General features: G+C 46.4%; 1 protein-coding gene across 13 annotated transcripts in view; it reads left to right on the top strand.

The window, feature by feature from the left end:
* Cacna1d (calcium voltage-gated channel subunit alpha1 D) overlaps window positions 1-27,364 on the top strand; it is a 445,956-nt gene that overhangs the window by 380,834 nt on the left and 37,758 nt on the right. For 9 of the 13 annotated variants that reach the window (XR_004116080.1, XM_031361254.1, XM_031361255.1 and 6 more), the window contains 13 exons: window positions 1,517-1,604; window positions 2,702-2,809; window positions 2,891-2,943; window positions 4,238-4,384; window positions 5,943-6,144; window positions 8,137-8,295; window positions 9,791-9,901; window positions 13,227-13,310; window positions 13,749-13,832; window positions 20,134-20,178; window positions 20,586-20,714; window positions 24,002-24,067; window positions 25,888-25,979. Coding sequence is in view for 12 of the 13 variants with exons in the window: in XM_031361254.1 (XP_031217114.1) it covers window positions 1,517-1,604; window positions 2,702-2,809; window positions 2,891-2,943; window positions 4,238-4,384; window positions 5,943-6,144; window positions 8,137-8,295; window positions 9,791-9,901; window positions 13,227-13,310; window positions 13,749-13,832; window positions 20,134-20,178; window positions 20,586-20,714; window positions 24,002-24,067; window positions 25,888-25,979 (1,368 nt within the window). In the remaining variant the exon portion in view is untranslated. The remainder of the gene's footprint in view (window positions 1-1,516; window positions 1,605-2,701; window positions 2,810-2,890; window positions 2,944-4,237; window positions 4,385-5,942; window positions 6,145-8,136; window positions 8,296-9,790; window positions 9,902-13,226; window positions 13,311-13,748; window positions 13,833-20,133; window positions 20,179-20,585; window positions 20,715-24,001; window positions 24,068-25,887; window positions 25,980-27,364) is intronic. The other 4 variants (XM_031361259.1, XM_031361250.1, XM_031361251.1 and 1 more) reach the window with 2 other exon arrangements.

Here is a 27,364-nt window from a genome sequence, read left to right as displayed (position 1 = left end):
AAAGAAAGAAAGAAAGAAAGAAAGAAAGAAAGAAAGAAAGAAAGAAAGAGAGAGAGAGAGAAAGAAAGCTTCACTAGGAGAGAAGCAACAGGGTTCTTCTCAGGTCTGGTCCAAGACTTCGAGTATCCTTCCTTTCTCAGGGTGGCAGTTTTCTGTCACTGCAGGAAAGGCTTGCCCTTGGTAGTCTCTTGGGATCCCTTTCCCTCCCTGTGCTTGCAAGATGGACAGCTGCGGTGACCTTGGGACACTGAAGAGTTTCTGGGGAAGCTGAACACTGCCTTTTCATCCTGTGCAGTACCCGGGGCAGTCACCCGTGTTTGCATCTTCTGTGGCCTCATTCCACTTTCTGCTGGCCTGTGAGCTTCTGTGCTCTCGAGCTGTCCCATGTGTGCACACATGTGTGTAGCCCCTCAGCTATAGCAACTCAGAGAGAACTGTAAGCCAGGCACTGGGAAACCACAGAACTAGACCACTCTGGGAAGAAAGACAGTTTACTTAGGAATCTAACTTCTAGACTGTCTCTGAGGTCAGGGGTCGGGGCATCGGGCAGAGAACAGTGGCTGCAGGAAAAGCCTTGTCGGTTTTATGGGGACAGGTAGTGACAGGAGGGTGGGTGCCGGCCAGGACAGCCTGAGAGTTAGCAAGGGACTTTGATCGGTTGCAGGCTGTTTGGGTAAGTCAGGAACTAGATGCCCATTGTCAGTTGGCCATGGGGGCAGATAAAGGAAGTAGTGGCTTTTCCTGACTAACTAACACCCACACCTGAGGAGTGCTAAGTTTAGGGTTTTGTTTACCTCATGCCAGTCCTTCTGTTTGCCCAGTCAGAGTCCAGCCTGCTGTTGAGGACATTGTCACTCTGGTGGCTGCCTGGGAACAGAAGCTCAGAGCTCATTTCCTGGTAGATCCTCCAGACTAGTCTCTTCACAGCTCTCTCTCAGCGACCCCCAAGCTGTCCACACTCTTTCCAGCTTCACTTCTTCGAACACTCCCCCCCCCCCAGTCCCCAACCCTGGGCCTGTGTTCCAGCCACACCCAGACATCTGGGATGCCGAGGCTCAGCTGCCTTTATATGCACTGCTGCTGCAGCCCAAGTTCCTCCATGCTAACTCTGCTCCTTTGAGACTCACTTGACACCATCTCCCTGAGAAGCCTTTCCAGCTGCCCCTGAGGTCACGCCACATCTTCCCCACCACCTGGGTGTGTGTGCTCATCTCTCCTGCCAGATTTAGCATAGGTTCCCCAGATTTAAACACTGAAATCTAATGTCAGGAACCTAGTGTTTACATTAACATAACAAAGTTTGAAATTTTCACTGTAAAGGCAACTGTGTACCTGAAGTAGGGGCTCTGTCAGGTCCCTCAGGAGGCAGGAGGCCTGCTTTATAGCATAAAGGAGCAGAGAGACTCCACATGGTTGTGAAGTGTCTTTAAGAGATGATCACATTAAGCAACTGCTCTCCGGGCTCCTATCCAGCCATAACACACGCTGCTTGCTTTCTTACTTTGTCCCTCCTTAGATCCAGCGCCATCTCTGTTGTGAAGATTCTGAGGGTTTTGAGGGTCTTGAGGCCTCTCAGAGCGATCAACAGAGCAAAAGGACTCAAGGTATTGACCCTCTCCGTGCAGTGGGGCTATCTTGGGTTGGGGGTGGCTGCGGTTAACTGTTCTCTTCTGGAACTGAGCTGAGGCCTGGTGGGTTTCAGAGTGGGACATTTCCACTAAAAAGAAAAAAAGGCTGCCTCTGCCATGCACTGTCATTCTAAAGATGAAAGACAAAAGACTCAGCAGGTAGGAACACTTGCTGAGCCTTAGCACAAGCATAAGGACCCAAGTCAAATCCCAGACCCTGTGTAAAAAGCCACACATGTTCTCCCATGCTGGAAACCCCAGCACTCTGTGTGAGGTGGCCGAGACAGGAAGGGGCTTCTTGGTGGCTGTCCTTGCTCTGGATTCAGTGAGAAACCCCATCTTCAGAGTCTAAAGTCAAGGCTGATATGGCAGGACTTGCAGTGTCATCTTCTGCTCTTCTCAAAGAACAGGTATGCTCATAGGAGCATGGACCCACATAACATGCATTGCTACACACATGCACACCACAAATTACTTTTTTTGTTATTGGAGACATTAGTCATTATAATTACAGTTATTATTTGGTACTTCTTTCTCTCTCTCTCTCTCTCTCTCATATATATATACATATATAGAGGGTTTACACTTCTGTAAAGTCTTTCTGGAATGGGGATCTTATGAGCCTATGAGCAGAAGATGTTTCTTTCAACTCAACTAACTTTGGAGGAAACCCAAGAAAGGTGTTTTGGGGACCAGTAGAATGGCTTAGTGGGTTAAGGCATTTGCCACTAAGCCTCATGACCTGAGTCCAATCCCTGGGACCCTCATGGAAGAGAGGACCAGCTTCTGTATGTTATCCTCTGGCCTCCACATTCACATGTGCACATGCACACACATGCGATGAATAAATGTTAATACAAAATTAATAAAAATGAAAGCACATGTCAAGTTGGCCACAATACTTGGACAGTGGACAACCAAGAAGACAGAGCATGAGGTTAGAACAGTTAGAAATTCAGCTCCAAAATGCACCCGGACATAGAAGCCCTGGCCTAGTGTTAACTTGCCTGATGGCTAAAACCAGGGAGGAGAGTAGCAGCCTTCCATCTTCTGTGTGTGTGTTCCTTCCCCAGCACGTGGTCCAGTGTGTCTTTGTGGCCATCCGAACCATTGGCAACATCATGATTGTCACGACCCTGCTCCAATTCATGTTTGCATGCATTGGGGTCCAGCTGTTCAAGGTAGGTGTGCGTCTCGCCCAGGGCTGGAGCTGGGTTCCATAAGGAGAGCCTGTATTGACACTCCATCTGTTTTGGATCTAGGGGAAGTTCTACCGCTGCACAGACGAAGCCAAAAGTAACCCTGAGGAGTGCAGGTGGGTTTTCCAAGAGCAGCCTAGGGAGTCAGATTCAATCAGCTTAGCAAGGCCTGCCCACACAGCTCAGGCCTGGAAGGATGGTGCTTGGTTTTCAAGTGCCGTAAAATCACTTCCATTCAGTGTGGTCATATTATTGTCTAGTCAGGACCTCTCTCAAGGTTTGAAACATTTTTATCCTCCCAAAAGAATGTAGTTGGCTCTAGTTAGTTAGTATAGAGCCTGTCAACTGGAGGAAGGAACCCTGGAATAGGTGACTGAGGGCCACCAGTATCTGAGGAATGTGAATGGTGCTCTCCCACGTCAGGCTTGCAGCTCCATTCCCAGGGCTCAGGGGCGGGTTATCCTCTTCAAGAAGACTAGACACTCTATGTTCCCTGGTCCTATTTTGATTCTTCCCCACATTTTGGCATATGTCTTTTCACAAAAGCCAACAGAGGAGAAACAGCAAGAAATGTTCACATCTCATAACTCAAGATGTTCAGTAAATATGGAATTTTCACAGTCCATGCATACATTGCCCAGAGCTTAAGGCTACAGGAGCTCTATGTCCTTGACCTTTAGAGTTACAGCCAGTGGGGGGTCTCGCTGCCTGCCCCACATGCATTGGTTTGAGTTTCCTTGAACAAATGACGAGGCCGTGAGGCATTGGGTACAGCTTGCCTATGACTACATACAGCTCCAAAGATGCTATCAGCCCAGGGATGCAGAGTGCCACACAAGTTGGTTAGTGCAGCCAGAGTGCACTAGCTTCCCCCTAGCGGCCTGTGGTGAAATGACAGTGATAGGCTTTCTCTGGGCTCCTTCCACGAGTACAGTTCTGTAAGAAACGGTGTGTGACCGCAGTTACAGAATTCTTCTGGAAGGAAAGTCGGTACTATCAAAGGAATGTAAAGGAAGAGATTTGTTGAAACTAGAATGTGGCTAAGCAGATACGTCAGGTTGCTTCTCAAGCGTTTGTGGAATTCTCTGTGGCCAGAGGACTGATTCTTCCACATGTGTTCCCAGCCTGTCTTAGGTGAGAAACAAGTTACCATTTGGTCAGAGCTGATTGCCAGCAGGTACACACGGTTTGCCTAGCTGTTCCTGCTCTAGGGAGTCCACTTTGCACGAGGCACTACTAGAGAGTTACCTGAGCTATAGAGCAGATTAAATGTGGGCAGAGCAGGGGAGAAGCTCTGCCTGGCCTGTGCTTGGGTATGTGGCCTGGCTGAGACTACGTGTAGTGTCCCAGAAGTGGGACTAATACTGCCATGTGTGAAGCCAAGGTGACTCTGATGCCTTTCCTCTACAGGGGGCTTTTCATTCTCTACAAGGACGGTGATGTCGACAGTCCTGTGGTCCGAGAGAGGATCTGGCAAAATAGTGATTTCAATTTTGACAATGTCCTTTCGGCTATGATGGCGCTCTTCACGGTCTCGACTTTTGAGGGCTGGCCCGCGTGAGTATAAATATCCTGTCTCCCACAAGGTCCCTATCTGCTCCTTGGGGACTCCATGCTGTCTTCCTTCCTTGAGCGGGCTCTACTTTTGCTCTTCACAGCTAGCAAGCTTGCCTGTGACTAATGCTGGGCAACTTGTCATCATTTCTTGCCCATCATGGCTCCTCCATCTAAACAGGCAGGTCTTAAATATCTGCGTCGTACTTCTCAGATGTGAAGTACCTGGGAAGCATCTCTGGGTGTGGTTAAGGAGGTCCTAAGAGTCATTTGCTGTATAAACTTCTGTTGGTAGCTGCCCTTCTGATGTTCTTAAAGAGGATTTGACAGCATCCAAACTGTCATTCATTCATTCACTCATCATGATACAGAATGAGCACTAGTGTGTGCCAGCCATGGGCAGTTGCCACTTTTCTTTTGTGCTATACATTCATTCATAAATTATGCCTTTGTTGTCAACCCCATGCAACGTGTTGTGTTAGACAATGTGGAAGAAATAGAATGTTTGAGGCACTGTGCTTGCTGTGAGCCCAGAGCCCATAGGGAGTAGAAGTGTCTCATAGTCATACCTAGTACAGAGGAGAATCTGGATATGTGGCTGGGATCTGGGTGAGTGTGGATCCCAGAACATAAAGAAGGAAGAGAAACAAGGGCAAGGGGGAATCTCGGGCATCCTGCTGCCTTTCTTCACATGTCCCATGCCCAGAAGAGCTTCAGGAGGTGATTGGCCAGGGTTGCTGGCTGCCAGGGCTTTAGGAGTAGCTGTGACAGATGTTCTCAAAGGTTCTATGGACAGTTGAGTAGCACTTGTTCACTAGGAAACTGATCTTGGAAAAAAGTATGCCGTAAGAGTTCCACCCTGACAAGGCACTGTGGTAACACCGGTTTTGGATGCTATGCTTCAGTTAGCCACTGAAGCAGCTGACAGGATGTGAAGCAGCCTGGGGGTTTGGAACTACAGGACCTGAGCCCGGCTCTGGACTCTGCTGCTAAGGATTGTGACCTAGTGACCTAGTGACCTTGGTACTTAGATGCCTCCATGACCATCGGTAAAAAGGGGATGGTGGTAATATCTGCCCTGCTAGTGAGAAGTAAAGATAAGAGGAGAGTATGTGAATGCTTTGCACCATGGGCTGGGGTCCTGGAGGACTGACTGCATTAGGGTGGGCTAGTCTGAGTCGGGGTGTTTTATGTTGCTGGAACTTTCTGTATGGGTGCAGGGTGTCTGTCAGTGCATCCACAATTTTCAGTTCCTTCAATACGTCAGTGTGATGCACTTTATCTCTTATCTGTTCATGGGAGGTTGCATTGCTGACTGTTTGTGAAATCCTTTTGATTTTTCAGTTCTCCAGCTATTATTTGAATGTTTCTGAGTAATCCCCCATCTACATACTAGCTATCTGCGCCTGAGGCCTAAGGCCTCAGTGACCCAGCTATGTTCAAAGGCCTTCATGTCCCTCCCCTAACACACGAATATAGTGACTGTCTAGATGAATTCTGGGAGCATCAGGTAGTGCGGTGTGGGGTTGTCAGGTTCTTACCCAATTTTCCTGTCCTCCAGGTTGCTGTACAAAGCTATTGACTCAAATGGAGAGAATGTTGGTCCTGTCTACAACTACCGTGTGGAGATCTCCATCTTCTTCATCATCTATATCATCATCGTTGCCTTCTTCATGATGAACATCTTTGTGGGCTTCGTCATTGTCACCTTCCAGGAACAGGGAGAAAAAGAGTATAAGAACTGTGAGCTGGACAAAAATCAGGTTAAAGTCATATACTCTTTGTGCTTCCATCCCTCAAGCAAGAGCAGAGCACCTCCACCCTTGGTGGCTTTCTCTACACAGAGGAGAGGGTTCAGGCCCTGTTCAGAGCATACAGTCAACCATGTTGAGTCTCTGTAGAGTTAGTCACCAGACACAGACTAGACCATGACTGGGCAAACCAAGCCCCAAGCTTCTGATGAGTAATCAGAGAATGCTGAGGACGTAACCCCTGGTCGTGGCTGACCAGTGATGCTTTAGCCTCTTGTGCGGTAGGTACTGTGGCCCAGAGCCAAAGATCACTCACTTAAGCTTCCACAGTCCCCTGTGTAGAGGCTTTTTAAAATCTGCACACTGCAAACTTTCTTCACCTTTGTGTTCTTCATGTTGTGAGCTGATCATTCTCATTTGTGTTTCCAAGGCACAACTATAGGGCAGGGAGCAGAGTCCCAGGCCCCTACCCACTCAGCACACTGGCATCCATCTCCTCCAGTAGGGAAAGAAAGTATTCTCAGAGATTGTCAGATGTCTTTTAGGGATCACAGTTGCCTTCAACTGAAATATGCTGTCATTTGGTAGGGAGAGTCAGAAATTTTGAATACAGCACTAAAGTTGTTGGCTTTATTTATCCTTCTTGTTTTAGCTGATCTGGTAGAAGCAGAAGCCTTGACTCTGAATGTGATAAAGCCAGGAACCTGGGAGCCTGTTCTCTGGCCCTGTTCTGCCCATACCTGGCCTATGACCTTAGGTGCATCTCTGCTCCTGGGGTCTTGGCCCCTTAGCTCGGTTAGAGATATAATTTATGATGGAATGAAGGAGGTACCCCTTAGACATCCTTTTGAACCTTTAGCATATGAGATTAGAAGTCTCTTCGGAGAGGGTTCCCCATGTCTTCTGTAAGGGGCATCTCTGCTATTATGGTAACTAGATGCTCAAGGATGATCTGCAAGTGCAGGCTTCCTGCAGAGGTGGCCATGGCATTATGTGGTATCTGTGCCCAAGTGGCACCTGGGACCACTCTGGAAATGTGAGGATGGGTATGTTGACATGGTTTGTGGAAGAACTTTTCCTATGTCAGAGTATCCTTGTAGACCCTACCAGTGGTAATCTGGGGCAAATCTGGTTCATCTCTTTGTCAACCCGATGGGGGCAAGTGAAGGTACAGCCAGGTGAACTAGGCAGGGCTGTTGGTAGGTGTCTTTGAGAATCCAAAGTCCCAAATAGCCTCAAATCTGGTGTCCCTGGAGTCAAAGTGACACCGAGTCAAAAACACAGAAAACTTGTCTGAAGCCTGCTGTGTCTAGATCGCAGGTGTGTGTGTTGAGGGGCAGGGAGTGGGGCAGGAATAAGCCTTGAGATCGATCGGAGGCTCCCTCTGGGCTGGCTCCAAACAGGGACTAGTTTCTGTCCCTGAGTGAGTAGAAGGACTGCATTCTGTTTAGAGCCAACCTTAGTTCAACCTAACCTTCGTTACTAACTACTCTCTAGAGATGTTTAATGAGCATGGTGAGCTCCCATTCCTGGGCAGGCAGGCGTCTTCTGTGGATCTGCTGGAGTATCCAGGGAGCTTCCGACCTCTGAAGTAAATGTAGCCTCTCTGTCTCTTGAAGAGTTCATGCCTGCCATTAGGTGGCTTCCTCTTGTAGAGGACCTGGTATCATCACCTTCTGGCAGAGAGGAAAGGTTCTAACAAGGCTTGCTTGGTCTAAATCCCCACCCACCCACCCCTGCCAAAGAGACAGTGAGTGCAGAGCCTCGGTAAAATCTGCATGAGTTGTGTCTACAGGTCCCAGCCAGTACAACTGCTCCACTTGCTTCTGAAGTCACTATGAGGCAAATGCTAGATCATACCAGAGACTCCTTGGGACCTTCTCACTGTTGTTCATGGTCCCTTCCTGGAGGGCCAGAGTGATTTCTTGAAGGAAGATGGCCACTATATGCTCCTTCCCTGGAAGCTCTCAAAACCCCTTTGTTTGCCTTTTTCTACCTCTGCAGCGTCAGTGTGTTGAATATGCCTTGAAAGCACGTCCCTTAAGGAGATACATCCCCAAAAACCCATACCAGTACAAGTTCTGGTATGTGGTGAACTCCTCACCTTTCGAATATATGATGTTCGTCCTCATCATGCTCAACACGCTCTGCCTGGCCATGCAGGTAAAAATGGAGATCATTGTGGGAGCCAAGGCTAGGGGTGCCACATGTCCCTCTACCCCAGATCCCAATGGTAGCATGCTCCACCTCCTAGGAGAAGGGGTCTGGCTTTCTGATAAGCCTGAGCCAGTGTGGTCAGAGTTGTGTTCTGCCAGACTGTTGTCATGGCAGAGACATAAGGTCACGTTTATGTTTATCTGCCTGGGCAGATAGCTGTGGGTATTGCTCCCATGGAGCCTATGTGGGGTGTTCAGTGTGGATCATGGGAACCAAGAGTGGCCAAGTATCAAAGCCTCAATGCCACACAGACCTCAGCTTCTGCCCTGGCTCCATCCTTACCAGCTGGTGGCCTTGAGAAACTTACTTCATGCCACACTTCTTTATGAGTAATATGGGAAATCTGCCACACCTACCTCGGAGCAAAGAAAGGATTCTGCTGAAATCTTCGAGTCTGGCACTTTGAAATTATTTTTAGATATTTTTATTTAATTTTGCGTGTACAAGCGTTTGCTGTCATGTATGTATGTGCACCATGTGTAAGTCTGGTGCCCACAGGAGTCAGAAGAGGGTTTTGAATCTTCTGGAACTGGAGTTATGGGTAACTGTGAGCCATTGTGTGGGTACTGGGAGCTGAGCAGAGGTTCTCTGTAAGAACAAATGCTCCTAACCTCTGAGCCATCTCTCTAGCCCTAAAGTCTGACACTTAGGTGTGAGCTTGCCACAGTGGCACTAAATATTGAAAAGGAAAACCAAAATTATATTTCCAACTTTAGGGGCTCCTGGTGTGGTAGTGCATGGTTTTCTAGTTTTTAAATATTGCCCTGAATTACAGTAACTTCTTGCTGATCCTGACCAAGTCAGATTGCGGAGCGGAGTTGACAGTGAACCTTTAAGAAGTTCTTGTCTGATAGCTATGAACACTAGTCAGGAAGCCAGGACAAATGTCTACAACCAGATTCTCCCAGGCTTGAAGAACTGAAGCAAATCAAACCCTCCATTTTCTATAGAAACCAGGCCTACATTCAAGCAACATTTTCAGACACTGTTTTAAACTTTATAATGAAAGGGTCTATGTGCTGATCTAGGGAAAACTGTAAAGCCCAGACATAAACCTAAATAGTATAAGATTTATCACTAATCAAATTCTACCTTTACCCATAGACATTTAGGTGTTTTATGCAATGTGTTAGTCAAGGACCTGAGTGATATTCTCAACAGAGAAAGAGTGGCTTCCCCTTATCCTGAACTGAAGGAATGGGCACTTATTTCTTCCATCATCAGAACATCCTCACTGTGTCATGAATCCCGCCCCCCACCTCCCCATGTTTAGCGGAAGTTCACCATACGACCTTTGCAGTGTACTGGCTTGAAATGTGCACAGAGGATGCTCTACCAGAGGGTGGGAAATGACCCCAGGGTGCAGACATCAGGGGATCTCCCATTGCACCAAGGCAAGACCATGAGGTTTTGACATCGGTACCTCTGCCTTCATCTGCAGCACTATGAGCAATCCAAGATGTTCAATGATGCCATGGACATTCTGAACATGGTCTTCACAGGGGTCTTCACTGTTGAGATGGTTTTGAAAGTCATCGCTTTCAAGCCCAAGGTAAGTTGCTGGATCTGCTTTTACAAAGGCCGTTACTGAATCACCCCAGAGATGGGCCTGCTTCCTTTCAGCCTCGTGTTACTGAATTATGCTCAACTGTTCTGCTAGCTCTAAGTAGGTTACCACCTGAGAACGTCAAGATCTGATTAGGACATTTGTATAGATGTGGGAAAACAAATGTGTAAAACCAAAACCCTTATGAAAACAGTTCTGAGAAAAAGAGAGAAGAGAATTAGGAATTTGTAAGCTGATGATCACTGTGAAGCCTGATTTTCTGTATCTAGAATGGTATGGTGTGCTGTCTCAGGAGAGTGTAGCTCATTATCTCAGCACTGGGGGGGTGTCTGATAATCATCAGAAAAGATTGACCCTGATTTCACTCTGAGATCTCTAGCAGGAAGACAGCTTCTATTTGCTGCTGTCTGTAGCATCTTTGTTACCGTATATGGAAAGTTTTAGTACCTCTCACTAATCCACCATTTATTATTTGTTGGATTTAAAACGGTTTCCCTTGTTTGTAAGAAAAACGAGGCATGATCTATGCTACACTATGTTGAAGGAATGAACACATTGCATCTTCTTTGGGAGGGAGTCACACAAAGCCCAAAGGCTGTGGTGTAACAAGCCACAGAGCTTGACATCCAAGAGCACGATTGTGAGACATTTGAAGTAAGATCCTGCTAGCTTAAGTGAGTTATTTGACTGCCCTGTACCTTAGTCTCCTCCTCTGTTCTATGAGGATATTCATAGTCCAGGTGTAGGGGCTGTTGTAGAGAGTGAGGCGTTGTTACATACAGTGTTGAAAGGGTGCCTGCCGTGTAGTGCTGTACTAGAGGCCATTGCTGCCACAGTTACGCCATCATCACCGTCTTCAAGCAGTGGTGCTCCTTCAGTCTAAAGCCCTAGACTGAGGAGCTGAGCTGAGCTGACGTGCAGGGTCTCCTTCCTAGCGTAGACCCTGACTCTCAGAAGAGAGAATGATGGAGCCTGGTCCTAGATGTTTTCAATCTGTGTAGAGGTATCCGACAAACACGGCTTCAGAAATGGTTGGTTTCATGTACGTTATAGATATAAAGAATTTGAACTCCAGCCTGTGCCTTTCTTTAATTTGAAGTAATTCTTAGGCAATCTTTAATCGGATCTTTGTGGACTGAAAAGAAAGGACATTTTGTAAGTGACTAATTTCGGTGATTGCAGTGGGGTCAAATTTGGTACCTTACGCATGACTAGATGTTACATACTGTGACTTGTCCATACATAAACATTCCCTCCTTTTCCAAATCCATCAGAACCTCCCTGGAGATTTGGGTTTGCTTCTCTTTCTCCTATACTTCTTTGAACAATATTTGTCTGAACTGATGGAAGAGGTTGCAGAGCGAGAATGTGGAAGGTTCCTGAGAAATGTCCATGAGACATTCCCATGGAACATTTTCCATCAACCCTGTGCCTGGTAATTAAACTCTGCAAGGTTTGAGAGCTTGTCCAGGCTGAGGAGAACACACACACACTCCACAGCTTGTGAATGTGTAAGAATATATGTTTATTTGGGTGCATATCTGTGTGAATATATGAGAGCATACTTATGTGCTCATACCTTTTAAGGCCAATACATCAATGGCTTGGCCCTTTGATGCTTGGCCTAGTGAGTCTCTAAGCCTGGGGGGAGCACTCTGGGTCATGTGAACAGATGAGTAATACTGTTATACCCCGGAAGCTAGTATGCAGTCAGTACTAATAGATCAGAGCTTTTAATGGGCGATTTCTGCCAACAAGTACACTGCTTTGTAGTTCTGCTTAGCAAGATATTTTCATGTCCTCATATGACCTCAGATCGTAATCCAGAGAACCTTTAAAATAACATCAGCACCCTTGTTCCTGATGAGCATTGTTTCTGTGATGACTTAAATTGCTTTGTGCCTGACAATGGAAGGAGAATGGAGTCAGCATTCTCCCTGAAGTTCTCCCTGGCCTTTAATACACTCAGTGCTCACCCGCCAAACCAGGTGAGAGGTGCTCTCATAAAGCAGTCAGTGAGAGTTCCTCTGTCCTAGTTGGTCAGGTCTGTAGGCTACCTCCCTACACTTACACAGTCCAGGACTCAGTGGCAGCCACATTCACGGTAGGCTTTCCCACTTCAGTTTACCCAGTTAAGAACATTGCTTGCAGACTTGCCAACAGGACAACAGAATTCAGAGAATTTCTCATTGAGATCCTCTTCACCAGTGAGTCTGGGTTATGTCTGATTGATAATTAAAATAAACTAGTGATCTATAGACTGAGTTCCAGGACAGCCAGAACTATGCAGGGAAAACCTGTCTTGAGAAAAACCAAGCAAACTAACTAAAAACCAGCTAGCACAATAACTTAAGTGTCAGATTCAGGAATATCTCTGAATAATGAAAGCTGTTGCATGAGGCTGACTCACTCTTTTCAAGCAGGTAGAGCTGAAGAAAGGAAGGAAGGAAGACAGACAGGAAGCAAGGAAGGGATAAAAGATTTGATCGCTGTCTGCTGGCTCCACTTGAGAGGCCTGGCTTCAGAGTTCGGTTATAGAGGAGTGTGTCCTTCAGCTAGGAGGGTGGGTGGGGATGGAACCTGTGTGACAAACCATGGTGTCTTGGATGCACACAGAGTCGGGGAGCTGAGTCATGCTGCCAAGGCAATGATCTCATGAAATAGGAGGCTGCTAAACATGGAAGCTGTATGTGGGAAGAAGGGGTGGCTGGCATTTCTGCCTCCTTGGGATGCCTCTCAGAGCCACCTGGGCAGAGCCTTTGGCACCAGCTACATGAAACCTCCTGTAGATGAAGGAGTGTCAACCTTCAGTCTGTGGACTGTAAGGATTTGGGCACCATTTTGAAACTGTGAAAGATTTTCTTATTCTATCAGATTTCCAAACAGTTCCCAGGGAGTGTTAAACCCTGATCTTGCTGATTTGAAGGGATTTTATCCACCATGCTGTGCCAGGAAAGGCTCCATGAAGAACAGCTTAAACACAAACAGGACAAAGTTACCTTCTAACTACCCAGGGCCATAGGTCTTGTGTGTGTGTGTGTGTGTGTGTGTGTGTGTGTGTGTGTGTGTGTGTGTGTTCATGCCCATTCTCACACACATGGGAACACAACCATCCCTCTGTGCCCCTTTCTATCAGTGGACAGTATTGTTGTCTCCCCTTTGGCTTTCCTAACCCCCCCTCCCCTGGTGTCCTGGCCCCTGCCCTGGTTGCCATGGGTGCTGTGGGGACTCGGATGTGTCCCCTCATATGATCCATGCGATGTACCCTTCATAAGTGTCATAAACATCTGCCCCTGCCTGCTCTGTCCAGGGGTATTTTAGTGACGCCTGGAACACGTTTGACTCCCTCATCGTAATCGGCAGCATTATAGACGTGGCCCTCAGCGAAGCTGACGTAAGTATGCACCCATGTGGCCTGCATCCTCTCTTTCCTGTCTGCACATTCTGCTCCCTGCCCTGATGTGGCATCACCTGGACAAGTCACAGACCCCAGTCACACATGATTGGAAACTAGACATTTCCTCACAGAGGCTGTAGGAAAGAACCTTCTAGAGTAGAGCCTTAGCCTAAGGCCTCTGCAGACACAAATCACCGTTGCAGGGCTGCCTCTGGCATCATTGACCCCAGGCACTAGTAGGCAAGGTAAGATAGGGTGTCTCTGGTTGTCTCCATTTGCTCTGTCAAAATCCATCCAAAGTGGCATTATCTACGACATGTTTGTCTCGGGGCGACTTTTCAAGTAGTCAAGTGGCATTTTGTTAACGCTGTCCTTTTCTTCTTTTTTTCCTGTTGTGCTTCCTGTCCTCTGTGGCTCTGAATGCTTGCCTAACAGCACTATTTCACTGATGCATGGAACACTTTTGATGCCTTAATTGTTGTTGGTAGCGTCGTTGATATTGCTATAACTGAAGTGAATGTAAGTAGCAAACTTTGTGTCCCTTAATGTGATTGCTTTCATTACGTCTGCTGTAGAAGAGACTAGAAGGCCTACCCACGAATCCCCATGCACACAGAATTATAGACACTAATTCATTTTGGAAGATGAAAATCAATCAGTGGTCTCCTCTCCCTTGTCCTCTCTTCATCCCTTCCCTTAGGGAATGAAGACGTTAAGTGTAAAGTTGCCACTCTGGAACGAGACAGTTATTTTTAAGACGTCATACTCCAGTCTTTTAATAATGTGGCCTTGTACCCACAGGATTCTGTGATGACACAGGAGATCCCCATAGCCATGCCTGGCTTTGAGATAGTTACTGTCATTGTCCTCCTAGCTTTGAGTCTGCTCTCAATCTAGCTGGTGACACTGGCCCTTGATTCCCAAAGAGTGTTGCTGGTGTGTTTCAGGAGAGAGTCAGTACCCTCCTTGTCACATTCAGTTTATCATTGACAAGGGAGCACATCCGTAACAGGTGAGACAAGCCCTACCACAAGCAGTCTGACAACTCAAACATCAGAGTTTGAGAAGGGGAGTGCTGGCTTGTTCAAGTGAAGGCCCAAGGTAGGCAGAAAGGGGCCCTGTCCATTGACCTGTACCGCAGTCATTCGCAGGCTTTAGTGGATGTCAGTATGTGTACTCCTCAGGGTGGTGGGGGGAGTACCTCTGTGTGATGTTGGCTTCTGTTCTGTGTTGCCAGTCCAGGGCTGCCTCTGCCACTCCAGCACTCTGCTCTGCCTGGCTGACATATGCAAGGATGAGAACTGTCAAGTCCATCCTGGTGCCCAGACTACCTGTAGGGAATGGGAACATTGGTATTCCTTGATGCCTCTCTGATGAACTAAGGCTGACTTTTGTCAGTATGGTGGTTACCAGCCACTAGCCTGGCAGTTCCAGCCCCACTTCAGCCTTGGCTTTTGGAACTCAGGCTTCATATGTCCAGCAGAGTGACAATATCTGCTGGGAACAAAATGATGTAAATATTTGTGAAAACACCTACTAAAACAAAGGGTCATGAAAATACATTATTATTTATGCAGCTTTCCCATGTACTATGAAAAATGGACTGTAGGATATTACTATGGCCACCAACATACAATGTAAGCCCCGTCACACCAAAATCCATGTGTTGCTGAGATAGTAAGGTGGCATTTTACTAGGTCTGGGTACACATATCCCCCAACCTCCTTAAGCCCAGACTGTAAATTCAACTTCACGAGACATATTCTCTAGTCAGCTGTAAAATTGTCATTCATAGCAAGTGAATAACTTTGGTTGTAAAATGATCTGGTGTTACAGCAAGAATAGCAGGACCCTACCTTGGCCACCATGTGGCAAGACATCTGACTGCTTTAATTGTCTTAAAGCATTTGTAGTATCTATAATGTGTGTCAAGCCACCTTCCAAGGGTCAGGAACAACCTATGACAGACATTAAAAATACTATAAGCTGTTCTCCTAACAGATTTTTTAAGTACTATGACCTAGGGGTCATAAACTCTTATTTTCTGGGTACCAGGATGTTACCAACGCTTGTTGACCAGCTAGACTCAGCTCTCTCTTGCTGCCCACTTGCTGGCTAGCTAGTGTGACTTGGTGTACTCAGAGGCAACCCCTGCTTCATGGGCTGGAAGCTGGACCTGCTCCTCAACTCTGGCCTGGCCTTGCCTGTCAATGTCTCCAGGTGGTTGTGCTTCTCTGTGGATTGGGAAGATCTATGCGTGATCTATGAGTGGATTGGGAAGATCTAGTTAGCAGTTTACATCAGGTGTCTGTGCAAGGCCTCATTCATAATATCCAAGTTCTCACTGAAGACTCACACTGGGGAATCTTCCCAGTTCCCAAACCTGCTGTCAATCAACAGCCTCTCCCTGACTAGCTGTTCTCTGAGACCAAACATTTCTTAACCTTGGCTTGGTAGCTCCCTAGCCTGGGTTACCTGCAAAGATCTCAGTGTTGGTCCCCTGTCCCCGAGGCAAAAGTTATGCTCCCTGCTCATTCATCCCATCTTCAACATCAGTTTTACTGGGAATCTACCACTTGTAGGCCTGGAACTAGGCTCTAGGAATAACTAAAGGTTAAGAGACAGACAGACAGGCAGACAGACTATTCTTAACCTCTGATATTATAAATATGTAAGAATGGGGATATTTATCCCCACATCCTCCATACATACACAGTTCCCCAGGAGAGGGATGCATGTCATGACCTCAGTGGCCTTGTCTCCTGATGTCCAGAGACAACTGAGCATGAATATCCTTGGTCCATTTTTGGCTGGTTTGAGTTGCTGCTATCATCATCATCATCATCATCATCATCATCATCATCATCATCATGTTTTGTGATGTTTAACCTGCTACACTCTCTCCCCTAGACTGTTGACCTTCCTTTTCCGTTGCCTAATTGATTTTTCATGTTGGTTTTATTTTTAGAAAATTGTAGCGGCAAGTATATATAATCATATATACGGTGAAGTCGTTAAGAGAAAGCACTTCTAGAGACTGTATACTTTGTTTCTGCTTCCCACCTTTGGTGTTCCACTGAGTTTCACAGGACTTGCTAAGGGTCAGCCGTGGTCACCTAGACTCTTTCTTCTCTCATATGTCCTTGTCCCTGGCTGGGGCCCGAGCTCAGGCTTCTTTGGTCAGTCATATTGGTTCTGTGACTCACCCACACAGTCTTCCAGATTGAGTGGTCTGGTCTGTAAAATAGGAACTCTTACTTGTTTGTATTCTTTGCAATATATATATATATAAAAGGATGGCCCTTTGGCCCTTGGCATTGTCCCGTTCGCATGCTCGCCTGGCTCTTGCCATCTCGATGTCTTCCCTTGCTCCCCACCCTGTCTGTCCGTGGTGTGATAGCTGGACTGCCCCCTTCACCTTGGCTTGCAGTACCACCAAGCTGCTGAACTTCGGATGACTTTGCTTTCTCTTTGATGCCTGTTTGTTCCTTGAGTTCTGAAAAGATCAAGTAGCGAATGCTCTGTCCCAGGGAAGGCTGTGGCTCACATTTAGACTTGTTCCATCCCATATTGCTTAAGGGAGGAGCGGTCGTGCTTAGAAACTATGGCTACTTTGTGTTTATCAAAGAGCACATAAAAAATCAACAGGAGCTCACTCCCAGATCCTAGGAGCTGATGCTGCCCTATCATGTGCCCAGCTTAGACCGAGTCAACACCACGTCATTCAGTTTAATTTGTTGTCAGAATGAACTCTCAGAGTCATATGGTAGCCAGGAACTGGGCTGAGGAATGTGACCTTGTGATAACAAAACCTACTGATACTATCCATTCCAAATCTTTAGATGACTATGGAATTCTATTGAACATGGATCACCCGGTTCCTTGAGGCTATTCTTGAAAAGACAGTCATGTAGCAAGCCAGACTTTTCCCTGCCCCATGTCCCCTAGGGTCACCTGTGGGTGGCCTCAGAAGCTGAGCATAGGGTCAGGTGACTTGCACACTTTGCCCATGCTCTGCCTGTCCATTCCCAGTGACTCTCTGGCCCTTGGAAAAGAAACAGATGTAGAGTTTAATCCCTTTAAGCCAATTTCTGTTTCTTCATCAACTCCAGAAGCGCCTGTAACAGCTGTGACAGCCCAAGTGGTCTCTTCTAGTACCTTCACTCTCTGTGACCACTCTGCAGCTGTGAGCTATCTGCGGAAGACTTGACCCAACATTGCCGTGGTCTAGACAGGAAATTCTCCATTCTGAGAGCACATTAGAATAACTTGGTGGCTTTCAAAATTCCTGAGGTGTAAAAGGACCCAGATCAGTTTAGAAAATAACTTTTGGGTGGCACCTGGGCAGTGGGTCACTTTAGAGTGTACCCCAGGATCAGAACAACTGGCCTCTTTACAGATGGAGCAAAGCCATCCTAGGGTACTTCAAGTGTAGAAGATATTTTGGCAACTTGCATGGTCCCCCCACTGATGCCAGATACATTCTGCCCTGGGAGGTGTGGTGGCCGGGGCGATATCTCAGGTCACTCTGGGGGTGCATGCAGCCTGTAGTGCTTTGGTTTTCATTCCTGTGTTGTGTGGTCCACTGCTTTTGTCTCCTGAAAAATGTTATCTCCTCTCCTCCTTCTTAAAAAAAAATTTAACTAGGTATTGTGGCCATACCTATATCCCAGTAGGTAGGAGGTAGAGGTAGCTACATTGTGAATTTGAGGCCAGCCTGGGCTACATGAGACCTTGTCTCAAAAAAAAAAAAAAGTTTAAATTTAATGATTGATGATTGTCATTCTTCAGATAATAGTTAAAAATATGCACATTTTGCTGGGTGGTGGTGCACACGCCTTTAATCCCAGCACTTGGGAGGCAGAGGCAGGCAGATTTCTGAGTTCGAGGCCAGCCTGGTCTACAAAGTGAGTTCCAGGACAGCCAAGGCTACACAGAGAAACCCTGCCTCAAAAAAAAAAAAAATGCACATTTCAAAAGTCAGTTTAGCCAACTTTCATCAGCCCAAAGGAAGAGGATCACAAATGGCCTGTCACGGAGCGGCACAGAGGAGTGGAGCAGAAGAAAGTGGCCAGGAAGAGCAGGCTTACTAATGCTCTTGCAGGTCCCACATATGTTACAGGTATTTTGGTAACATAGCTGTAGAGGGCTCTGCTCTGCCTTCTCCAGTCCTCTGAGCATAGACAAATGGAGGTGTCCACCCATACAACTACACAATCACTCACATGTGCACAGTCTAGCTGTCTGTGCAAGAGTGCTGCCTCCTTCTGCACAGCCCTTAGGAAGAACAATGTGGGGTACAAACGTCCTGGGGAACTAATTCCTATGTATGTTAAAGCCTTAAGTTAAAAAACAAATAGCAGCAACACTCCCCACCCCACCCTTGATCAGAGCTAAGAATACTGACTCACACCGGTAACCCCAGAACTTGGGAGATAGAGACAGGGAGTCAGAGTCTGAGGCCAGCCCAAGCTGCATAATGAGACCCTGCCCTCTGTCTAATTAAAACAAACAGAAACAAACCCATCCCTTTGAGGAGGTGTTACTTCTGGGGTGAGGCAATAAAAGAATTTAACAAAATTAATGAGCCTGGGTTCTGACATGTCTATGGCATGTTCTGAGTATTTATGCTAAGTGTATATTGCTGTTCTGAATATCCAGGTGGACTAGAGCCCTTTCTAGTGATCAGGACCTGCTCTTGGCTTCAGTCACGGCTGAATTACAAATATGCCCTGATGTATCCAGACCCATTTTTTTCTTACTGAAGTTCATAGCATTCTTCCGTTTGGTCTCAGGAATCAGCTTAAGAACCAAGCCTTCCTTCTCCCATGTCCCCAGGGACGGAAGCTTCTAGCAGTGTACCCACCTATGCCCATGTATAGTTATACTGTGTGCCACAGAAAGCCTTTGTTGGGAATCACCAACAGAGGATCCTGTCCTTTGTCCAGTCTCAGGAAGACCCACTGCCTCAGTGGGAATGACACTCAGTAGCAGGAGAGATAAGAGGCTGTCTTTCCCCTATTCTTGCTATTGTCATTTCAAGATGCCTCCTGGTGGGGAAAACTTGCCTCTAGCATCTTTGTATTTTCTTAAGCAACTCCCCAAAAGTGCTCTGATGAGCACTGAGTTGAGTGAAGAAGGAGAGACAACCAACCTCCTTGGAGGTGGGAGAAACAACCATTCACTGACACACAGTCAGACCTGGGTGAGGTAGAGCTGCTGGGGCTCAGGCAAGCTGCCCCTGTGCTGTTCTTCCAGAGTCCTGAGGACTGGAGTGTGGGCTTGACCTGGCTGAGGCTGAATTGTAGGCTGCTGGAGAGAAGCCTGCCTCCATCCCTTGTACTAACCATGCCTTTAGTCCTTCAGCAGAGACATTGATCCTCTGGAGCACATGTAATGCTTAAAGTGAGGGGACCACAGACAGAGCCACTGTTCACCCTATGATTAGAGTCAGTCCATTATTCCAGGCCACGAGGCATGCTGTAGGTGGTCAGCTCCTTTGACCAAGCCAGAGAAGCGAGGTTTCTCTAAACCTGTGTCTTTAAAGACCACAAAGGCATATCTTTGAGTAAGCATCAGTCACCAGAGACATTACATCCCTAGGAAGAAACTAGACCAGAATTAGTGTGTCTGTGCTTCTGTCAATGGATGTTGTCTACTCCAGTCCAGTTTCAGAGTGAGGCACTGGTATTATCTCAGGGAGGGAGAAGCTGTGTTGACCAAAGACACTAACTACACACCGGTAAAGGGGGGAAATATCTCCTGAGCCATTGCTGCCTTCCCCCAACATTAATACATTTCAATCTTTGATTTCTTAAAGCCATCTGAAAGTGAGAATATCCCTCTCCCAACTGCCACACCTGGGGTAAGATCAGTGACTGGTCCCAGGGGCTGGGCCTTCTCCTTGGCTTTATTTGACCATGTCGAGTTTTCCACTGGTGTTCTGTATTCTCCATGATTGTCCTTCCAGAACAGTGTCTGCAGTGGTTTGCATTCATCATCAGTGTCCAGTACTCTTGAGCAGCCCAGCGTTCTCCTCTAACACAGTAGAACACGTGGACATGCATGTGCTGTGTGGATGCAGTTTGTCCCCTAAGCCCTGTGTTGTTAGCATGTGACTTTTTCTTTCATATCATGCTTTCTGAGGTGTAAGGCCCTAGAAACACATCTTCAGTTGTCACCTCTGTCACCTTTGCGTCCGTTGCTGTTTTTCTGAAAGTGTCGCATGTTCTGCTTTCCACTGGGTTTGACCTCTCCGTGATAACCCTTCAGAACTCTGAAGAGAGCAATAGAATCTCCATCACCTTTTTCCGTCTTTTCCGAGTGATGCGGTTGGTGAAGCTTCTCAGCAGGGGGGAAGGCATCCGGACACTGCTGTGGACCTTCATTAAGTCCTTTCAGGTAAGAGCAACCCAGAACTTCAATTTCTGTCCTCGAGAGCATATGCAAGGCAGGGATTGTCCTCTGTCCCACAAGACCCCAGCTCTCTCTTTGTGACCACCAACTCAGTAGAGATTATGGAAGACTAAACAAGAGGCAGAAATAAGACCCGGAAAGTCAGCAATCTGCAACGTTTTCCATATGGAAGAAATGTAAATCTCAAGAACTTTTGATTGCCCAGAATGTCCAGCAATAGTAGTGTCCGAGAGAGGGAAGGTTACTACACACTTCTTGAACCTTGGAAGCCTATCTTAATTACTGTTGTATCGCTGTGATCTAGGTAACTTATAAAATAAGACATTTAATTGGGTCTTATTTACAGTTTCAGAGAGTGAGTCCATGATCAGCATGGCAGGAAACATGGGAGTAAGCAGGCAGGTATGGGTGCTGGAGAAGTAACTTAAAGCTCACTTCTTAACTGCAAGTTATAGGATGAGAGAAACAGACATATAGACACGTAGACACAGAGACTAGGCCTGGCCTAGACTCTTGAAACCTCAAAGCCCAACCCCAGGGACACACCTTCTTCAACAAGGCCACACCCCCTAATCTTTCCCAAACAGTTCCACTAACTGGGGAGCCAAGCATTCAAACATATGAGTCTATGTGGGCTATTCTTATTCAAACCAGCACAAAGCCTCTCTCAGATGGGTTCTCTCCTTACACCAGGCTACTGGGTGCTTGGTAGAATTAAGAGTCCAGTTCATCTAGGTATCTACCAGGCCTTATTTGACACCTATGATTCCTTAGGTTGCTTCTAGTCCATTTGAGAGCAGAGCCAGCTTCTCCTTCACCATCTGGCACCTGCTGTAGATTTTCCACTTGTCTAGACTGAATCTGTTAAAGGTGAGGAATAAATACAGATGTGTAATCAAAGGCACAACCATGTAGAGAATTCATGGCTATGCTCCTTCACTTCTTCACCAGCTGGTTTTCATTCATGATTCAAATGTTATGTGAACAAGTGAGGTTATATAAGGAAAAAAATTCAAATTTTCCCTAACTCCCTCTGGGATAACCAGTAAAAAATTTCAGTAATTTTTTTTTTGTAAGTAGGGAGAGGGAAAAGAGATGGCATTGAGAGAAAGGAGAAGACAAAAGACAAGAGTGCACAGGGAGGAAATCACAGCCCTGTTAAGAAGGTTGGAGATTGAGGAAGAGGGGTGTGGCTCAGGAGAGACGAGGCAAGCACCATAGGCAAGAGAACCAGGGTGTGGCCAAGCCCTGCAGTCCTTGGTTACTCCACCTTCCAGAGATCAGCTTCTAGGATAATGAAATACATTCATGCAAAACAATCTTGGTTCTTGATGAAATTATTAAACTTAAAAAAAAAAAAACCCTCGTTGGTAAAGAAGTCATGTGACAGAGTAGTGATTTGCCCCGGGACAGTCAGCCAGCACAGTCCTCAAACATTTGGATGTCTATGAAGAAAGTACAAAGAGCTTTTGTGGGGAGAATAGCCCTGTGGGGCCTCTGTAAGCATTCCATCTCTGGGCATAGTGCTGTAGCACTGGGCCAGGCTGCACATCACAGAGTCCCAACCCTGTAAGTGGTCGGTCAGCATTCTAATGCACTGTCTTAGATGGGTGAGAAAGCTGATTCCAATCCGCTGTGCTTAGAGTTAAGCCCAAGAACCTAGGCAGCCCTGTGCTACCATACACATAGACGAACTTGTCATATGTAGTAATAGAGAAAAGCCATCAAGGAACATGGGGTGAAAGGACTCAGATCTAGTTAGGCACATATAGTTGCTGTGTGCTTTTAAGAAGAGCCAGTGCTTGTGAGTACTCTGCCAGCTTCATTTCTTCCTGGGCCCAGCCCGTGAGTTTGTAGCTGTTTCCAGATGGGTTCAGCTAAAAGCATTAAAGATAGTCTCAGATACACCGAAATGCACCCAGGTTGTATTAAGGAAAGGAAGCTCAGCAGTTCCCTTGGATTAGTTTGACCAAGAGTGACCCCCAAGTTTGAAGTCTCCATGTTTCTCCCTGTCTTCAATCTATCTCTAGTTTGTAATTGCTGCCTTGTCTGTCCTCCCTCTGTTGTACATATCTGATCTGCCCCCCATATCTTGTCATCCCTAAGGCTGACTGATACCCCACTGCTCCTCAGAAAGGGGGTTTTGCTCTATATTTACTGAGCAGCATAGAATGCATCACATGCAAAAGGAATGAGGCAACACTTTGCAAACATTTTTAAGAGTTTTATTATAAAAGATTAAGTCATTTATACCAGATCCCAAAGCACTCAATACTGCAAACACACAGTCACTGTTCTCAAGTTTTATCTGGATGCTGATTTCAACATTTATGGCAGATATTTGTTGTAGAGGATTGTTTTCAGCATTTACTACTATAGTACACACACACACACACACACACACACACGAGTTGCTTTTTAGGTCAGAGGCATAGAAGAGTCCATAACTTATTATAGTTATGCATTATCTTAGGTTGTAAAGCTGATTGCATAGGTAATCCAAGGCAAGTAAGGTTGGCTGGTGCATTGTTATCTTAAGGACAAGTTAAACAAGCAGACTGAGTGCACAGCAGGATTAACAGCCAACTAACTAAGGTGTACTAACACTGAGAGGCCCAGCAGAACCTGCAGGCTCTTTGAGTGTAAGAGATATTTTCATAAAATGTATCACCGATGGTGCATTTTAAAGTGTTTTCTGCATTCTTAAGTGGTTTTGACCCTCTGGCTCAATCATTCTACCCCTTAAAATCTCATTGGAAGGAAAACCAGAATGAAGGTTATTTTGCATAAGGATGGACATTTCTTGGCTGTCCTACAACCGCTCCCAGATACAGCGCGATGGAAGCAGTCGGGGGATCTGGTATTTTAGGGCAATGCAGTCAAGTGCAGTTTCATGAAGGCTATAGAGTACATTTAAAGCTCACTCGGATCTCTGTGTCCATATGGAAGAGTGTCTAGGGCTAGCGCAGGGCTGTAGTGATCTCCTCACTGGGATCTCTGTGTCCATATGGAAGAGTGTCCAGGGCTAGCGCAGGGCTGTAGTGATCTCCTCACTGGGATCTCTGTGTCCATATGGAAGAGTGTCTAGGGCTAGCGCAGGGTTGTAGTGATCTTGGAAAGCACACCCTGCCTGCCTACACTTTGTGATGCTAGGTACGCAGGCACATGGACCAGAAGCAGCGTGCTGGTGCTAGGCTGAGCCTCATGGGCTGTTGATCAGATGCAAGGGCAGGTGCCCAGCACCCACCAACCGGATCCTTTGTGTCCCACAGGCACTTCCGTATGTCGCCCTCCTCATTGCCATGCTCTTCTTCATCTACGCGGTCATTGGCATGCAGGTGAGTGGCAGCTGTTTTCCCTCACAGGACTCCAACTGACCCCGGGTCTATCCTTAGGCCAGGTAAAGTAGAAAGACTGGGTCATATTTTCCAGCCAAATGCCTTGGCTACCGAGAAGCCAAGGAGACAGAATATTATTGGGCTTTCAAGGTAGAGCTGGTGCCAGAAGGAGTTCAAGATGCAGCAGGAACGCGTTGGGCTAGCATCCCGCCCCACTAACACACAATCTCATGTCTCAGGAGAATGAACTAGGTGAGGAGACCTGTCATTGATTTGAGCAACAGAATGCCATAGGCTCCCCAGGCATAGGAAAGGAGATGCCCCTGTTATCAGTGTGGAGATCATGTGCTCTATGCTGGTGATACTCAGAAGGTACTTAATAGTCCACACGCCTGTTGATACTCCGGACAATCATACATTATCACATTGGGATTCTCGTGTGTTTCCAGATGCCATGGGTAGTAGTGCATCTGGGCGGCACACTTTTCCAGAGAAACACCAACTCAGACTCTTAGGCTGAGAGACTATAGCATGTGTTCCTGGTTGGGAAAGGTCTAGGCCCCGTTGACAGCTGGGTCCTAACACTGTAGGGCAGCTGATTGGCATTGAAAGCTCTGGGTCCAGGGAGTCAGAGGAGAATGTCCTACATTGGTAGAGTGTCATTCTGACTAGAGAGAGGTGCAAATGAGAGAAGCCGAGTTAATTCCAGCACAGAGAGATAGATTGATTAGTTATTGATTGATTGATTGATTGATTGTCCTGAAGGCTTAGAAGTACTTGTTGGAATTTTATTGGGAATTATAGGTCAAGAGTTGTATGTCCTCATGAGGTAGCCTAGGGTAGCCCAGGGCACTGTAAACCGCACTGCACACCCAGCTCCAGATTCTCCTACTGGGATTTGCACAGATCCAAGACCATCTGAAATATCAATCTACTCCATAATGCCACTAGGAAAACTTTGCTAGGGCATGAAGGCCACAAGGCTCCGCCCCTTCCCCTTTGTCTCCAGCTGATGGTTCACCTCTCTGCTTACCACTCATCCCCTCCTCAGACCTTCTGTGCTCCTTCAGGTGATGCTTCCTCTGCCTGGAGAACTCTTGCCCCGCCCCCTGACTGACAGCTGCTTCTCCCTCAGGTCTAAGTTTAGATGCTGCTCCCACTGGAGCTCTTTCTGCTGTTCCCCTAACACTGGCTAAATGGGCCTGATCCCTGATCTGGGGGTTGGATCACCTCAGTGCTTGCTGTGCCTGGTTACTATTGCTTGATCACTCCGTAGTCTCCTCAGGGCAGTGACTCCTTTCAGGTGAGACTGTACCTCTGAGACACTACATTCCTGGTGTTCAGCCTAGTTCCTGGCACATGCTGTACCCAGCAGATCTCTGCAGAGCACAGAAGGTGCCCGGTGTCCCAAGAAAGCCCTAGTTGCCAATTAAATCCAAGTCAGTTCTAAATTTACAAAAGTCTTTTAATGTGACTGTGTTAGTTGGCATTTCATGAGTATACTGAAATATTGCAGACAGAGGTGGTCTAATCCACGAGTGGCTAGCCCATCATTTTGCCCTATGATAAGGCAGGACACCATCATAGAAATGCATCATGAGGCAGGCCTACTCAGAGAGGCAAGGTGTCAGCTTATCTCGTTCCCCTAGGAAGACCCCAGCAACCTCAGGGCCTGCCATGAGGCCACAAGTTCTACCTCTCAACAGTGCTTCCCTCAGGGATCAAGTCTCTAACCACATGAACCTTGGAGACCATTCAAGATCCAAAATGTAACAATGACAAAAATCTGATTCCCCTCCCTCCTTAATAACTTCTTCTAGATGTTTGGGAAAGTTGCCATGAGAGATAACAACCAGATCAATAGGAACAACAATTTCCAGACGTTTCCTCAGGCAGTGCTACTGCTCTTCAGGTGACTGGGTCCTTGGGGGTGGGGGGTTGGGGATGGGGTGGGAGTGGGGTGGGGTACCCTTAGAGTTCTGAATGGATGGGGTCATGCTTGTTCTTGGTCCTGTTATTTCTTGACAGACTTCTGCTTTGTGGTTCTTGTTTGATATTTGTTACTTACTTTGTTTTGAAACAAGATCTCATTCTGTAGCCCAGGCTGGCCTGGAACTTACTCCATAATCCAGGCTGACCTCAAATCATGACAATCTTCCTGCTTCAGCCTCTCAAAATGCTGAGGTTGTCTGTTCTACTACTATCAGCCATTTTATACCTTTTAAAAACATTATTATCATTTCATATGTATGAATATGATATGTGTTTGGGGTGGGCATGCCACTGTGTGCATGTTGAGATCAGAAGACAAATTTATGGAGCCAATCTTCCTTCATTTTTATATAGGTTCTAGGGATTGAACTCAGGTCTTCAGGCTTACACAGCAAATACCTTTTACCGACTGACCGATCTCACTGGCCCCAATTTTGTATTCTTAAACAGAACTAGCATTTCAGTTAGAGAGGAACTAACTGCATTGTTAAAACTGCTGGGTTCATTCAGATTGTAACCGACACTTAGACCACCAGAAAAAAATTGTAGGATAGATATGTATGTGTAAGTATGCATGAAAAGTGTATCAGAACACAACCAGGGAAACAGAAACTGAGGAGAAACATGGGAATTTGTAACTCCCAAAATTAGCCTATAAGTCCACCATGCCTAGGAACCAGGTGACTTCCTGGAATGCTGGGAATTGTAGTTCTTGGGAAATAACAAAGCCACATGGGAAAGTACTATGGCCTATACATTTGTCCTTATAACCCCCTGCAACACTGTGGCTCTAGGCCATTCCAGCTGGGACATTCTGGCCAGTAGTCCTGACCAAAGTCAATCTCTTGGTCAGTATTTAATAATTTTTTCCCTGAAACTTTTTTTTTAAGGAATTATTTATTTATTTTATTTATATAAGTACACTGTTGCTATCTTCAGACACACCAGAAGAGGGTATCAGATCCCATTACAGATGGTTGTGAGCCACCATGTGGTTGCTGGGAATTGAACTCATAACCTCTGGAAGAGCAGTCAGTTCTCTTAACTGCTGAGCCATCTCTCTAGCCCAGTATTTAATATTTAAATTTATTATTTAACAAAGACTTGCTTTAAATGGCCATCTTACCGAAGGCAATCTACAGATTCAATGCAATCCTCATCAAAATTCCAATTCAATTCTTCACAGACTTAGAAAGAGCACTTTGCAGATTCATCTGGAAAAACAAAAAACCCAGACACCCAAAACTATTCTCAACAATAAAGGAACCTCTGGTGGAATCACAATCCCGGACCTTAAGCTGTACT

This window comes from Mastomys coucha, unplaced genomic scaffold (assembly GCF_008632895.1).
Source record: "Mastomys coucha isolate ucsf_1 unplaced genomic scaffold, UCSF_Mcou_1 pScaffold9, whole genome shotgun sequence".
NCBI classification, from domain to species: domain Eukaryota; kingdom Metazoa; phylum Chordata; class Mammalia; order Rodentia; family Muridae; genus Mastomys; species Mastomys coucha.
Note: the sequence above shows the minus strand (reverse complement) of the source record. Positions and strands in the feature narration are given on the sequence as shown.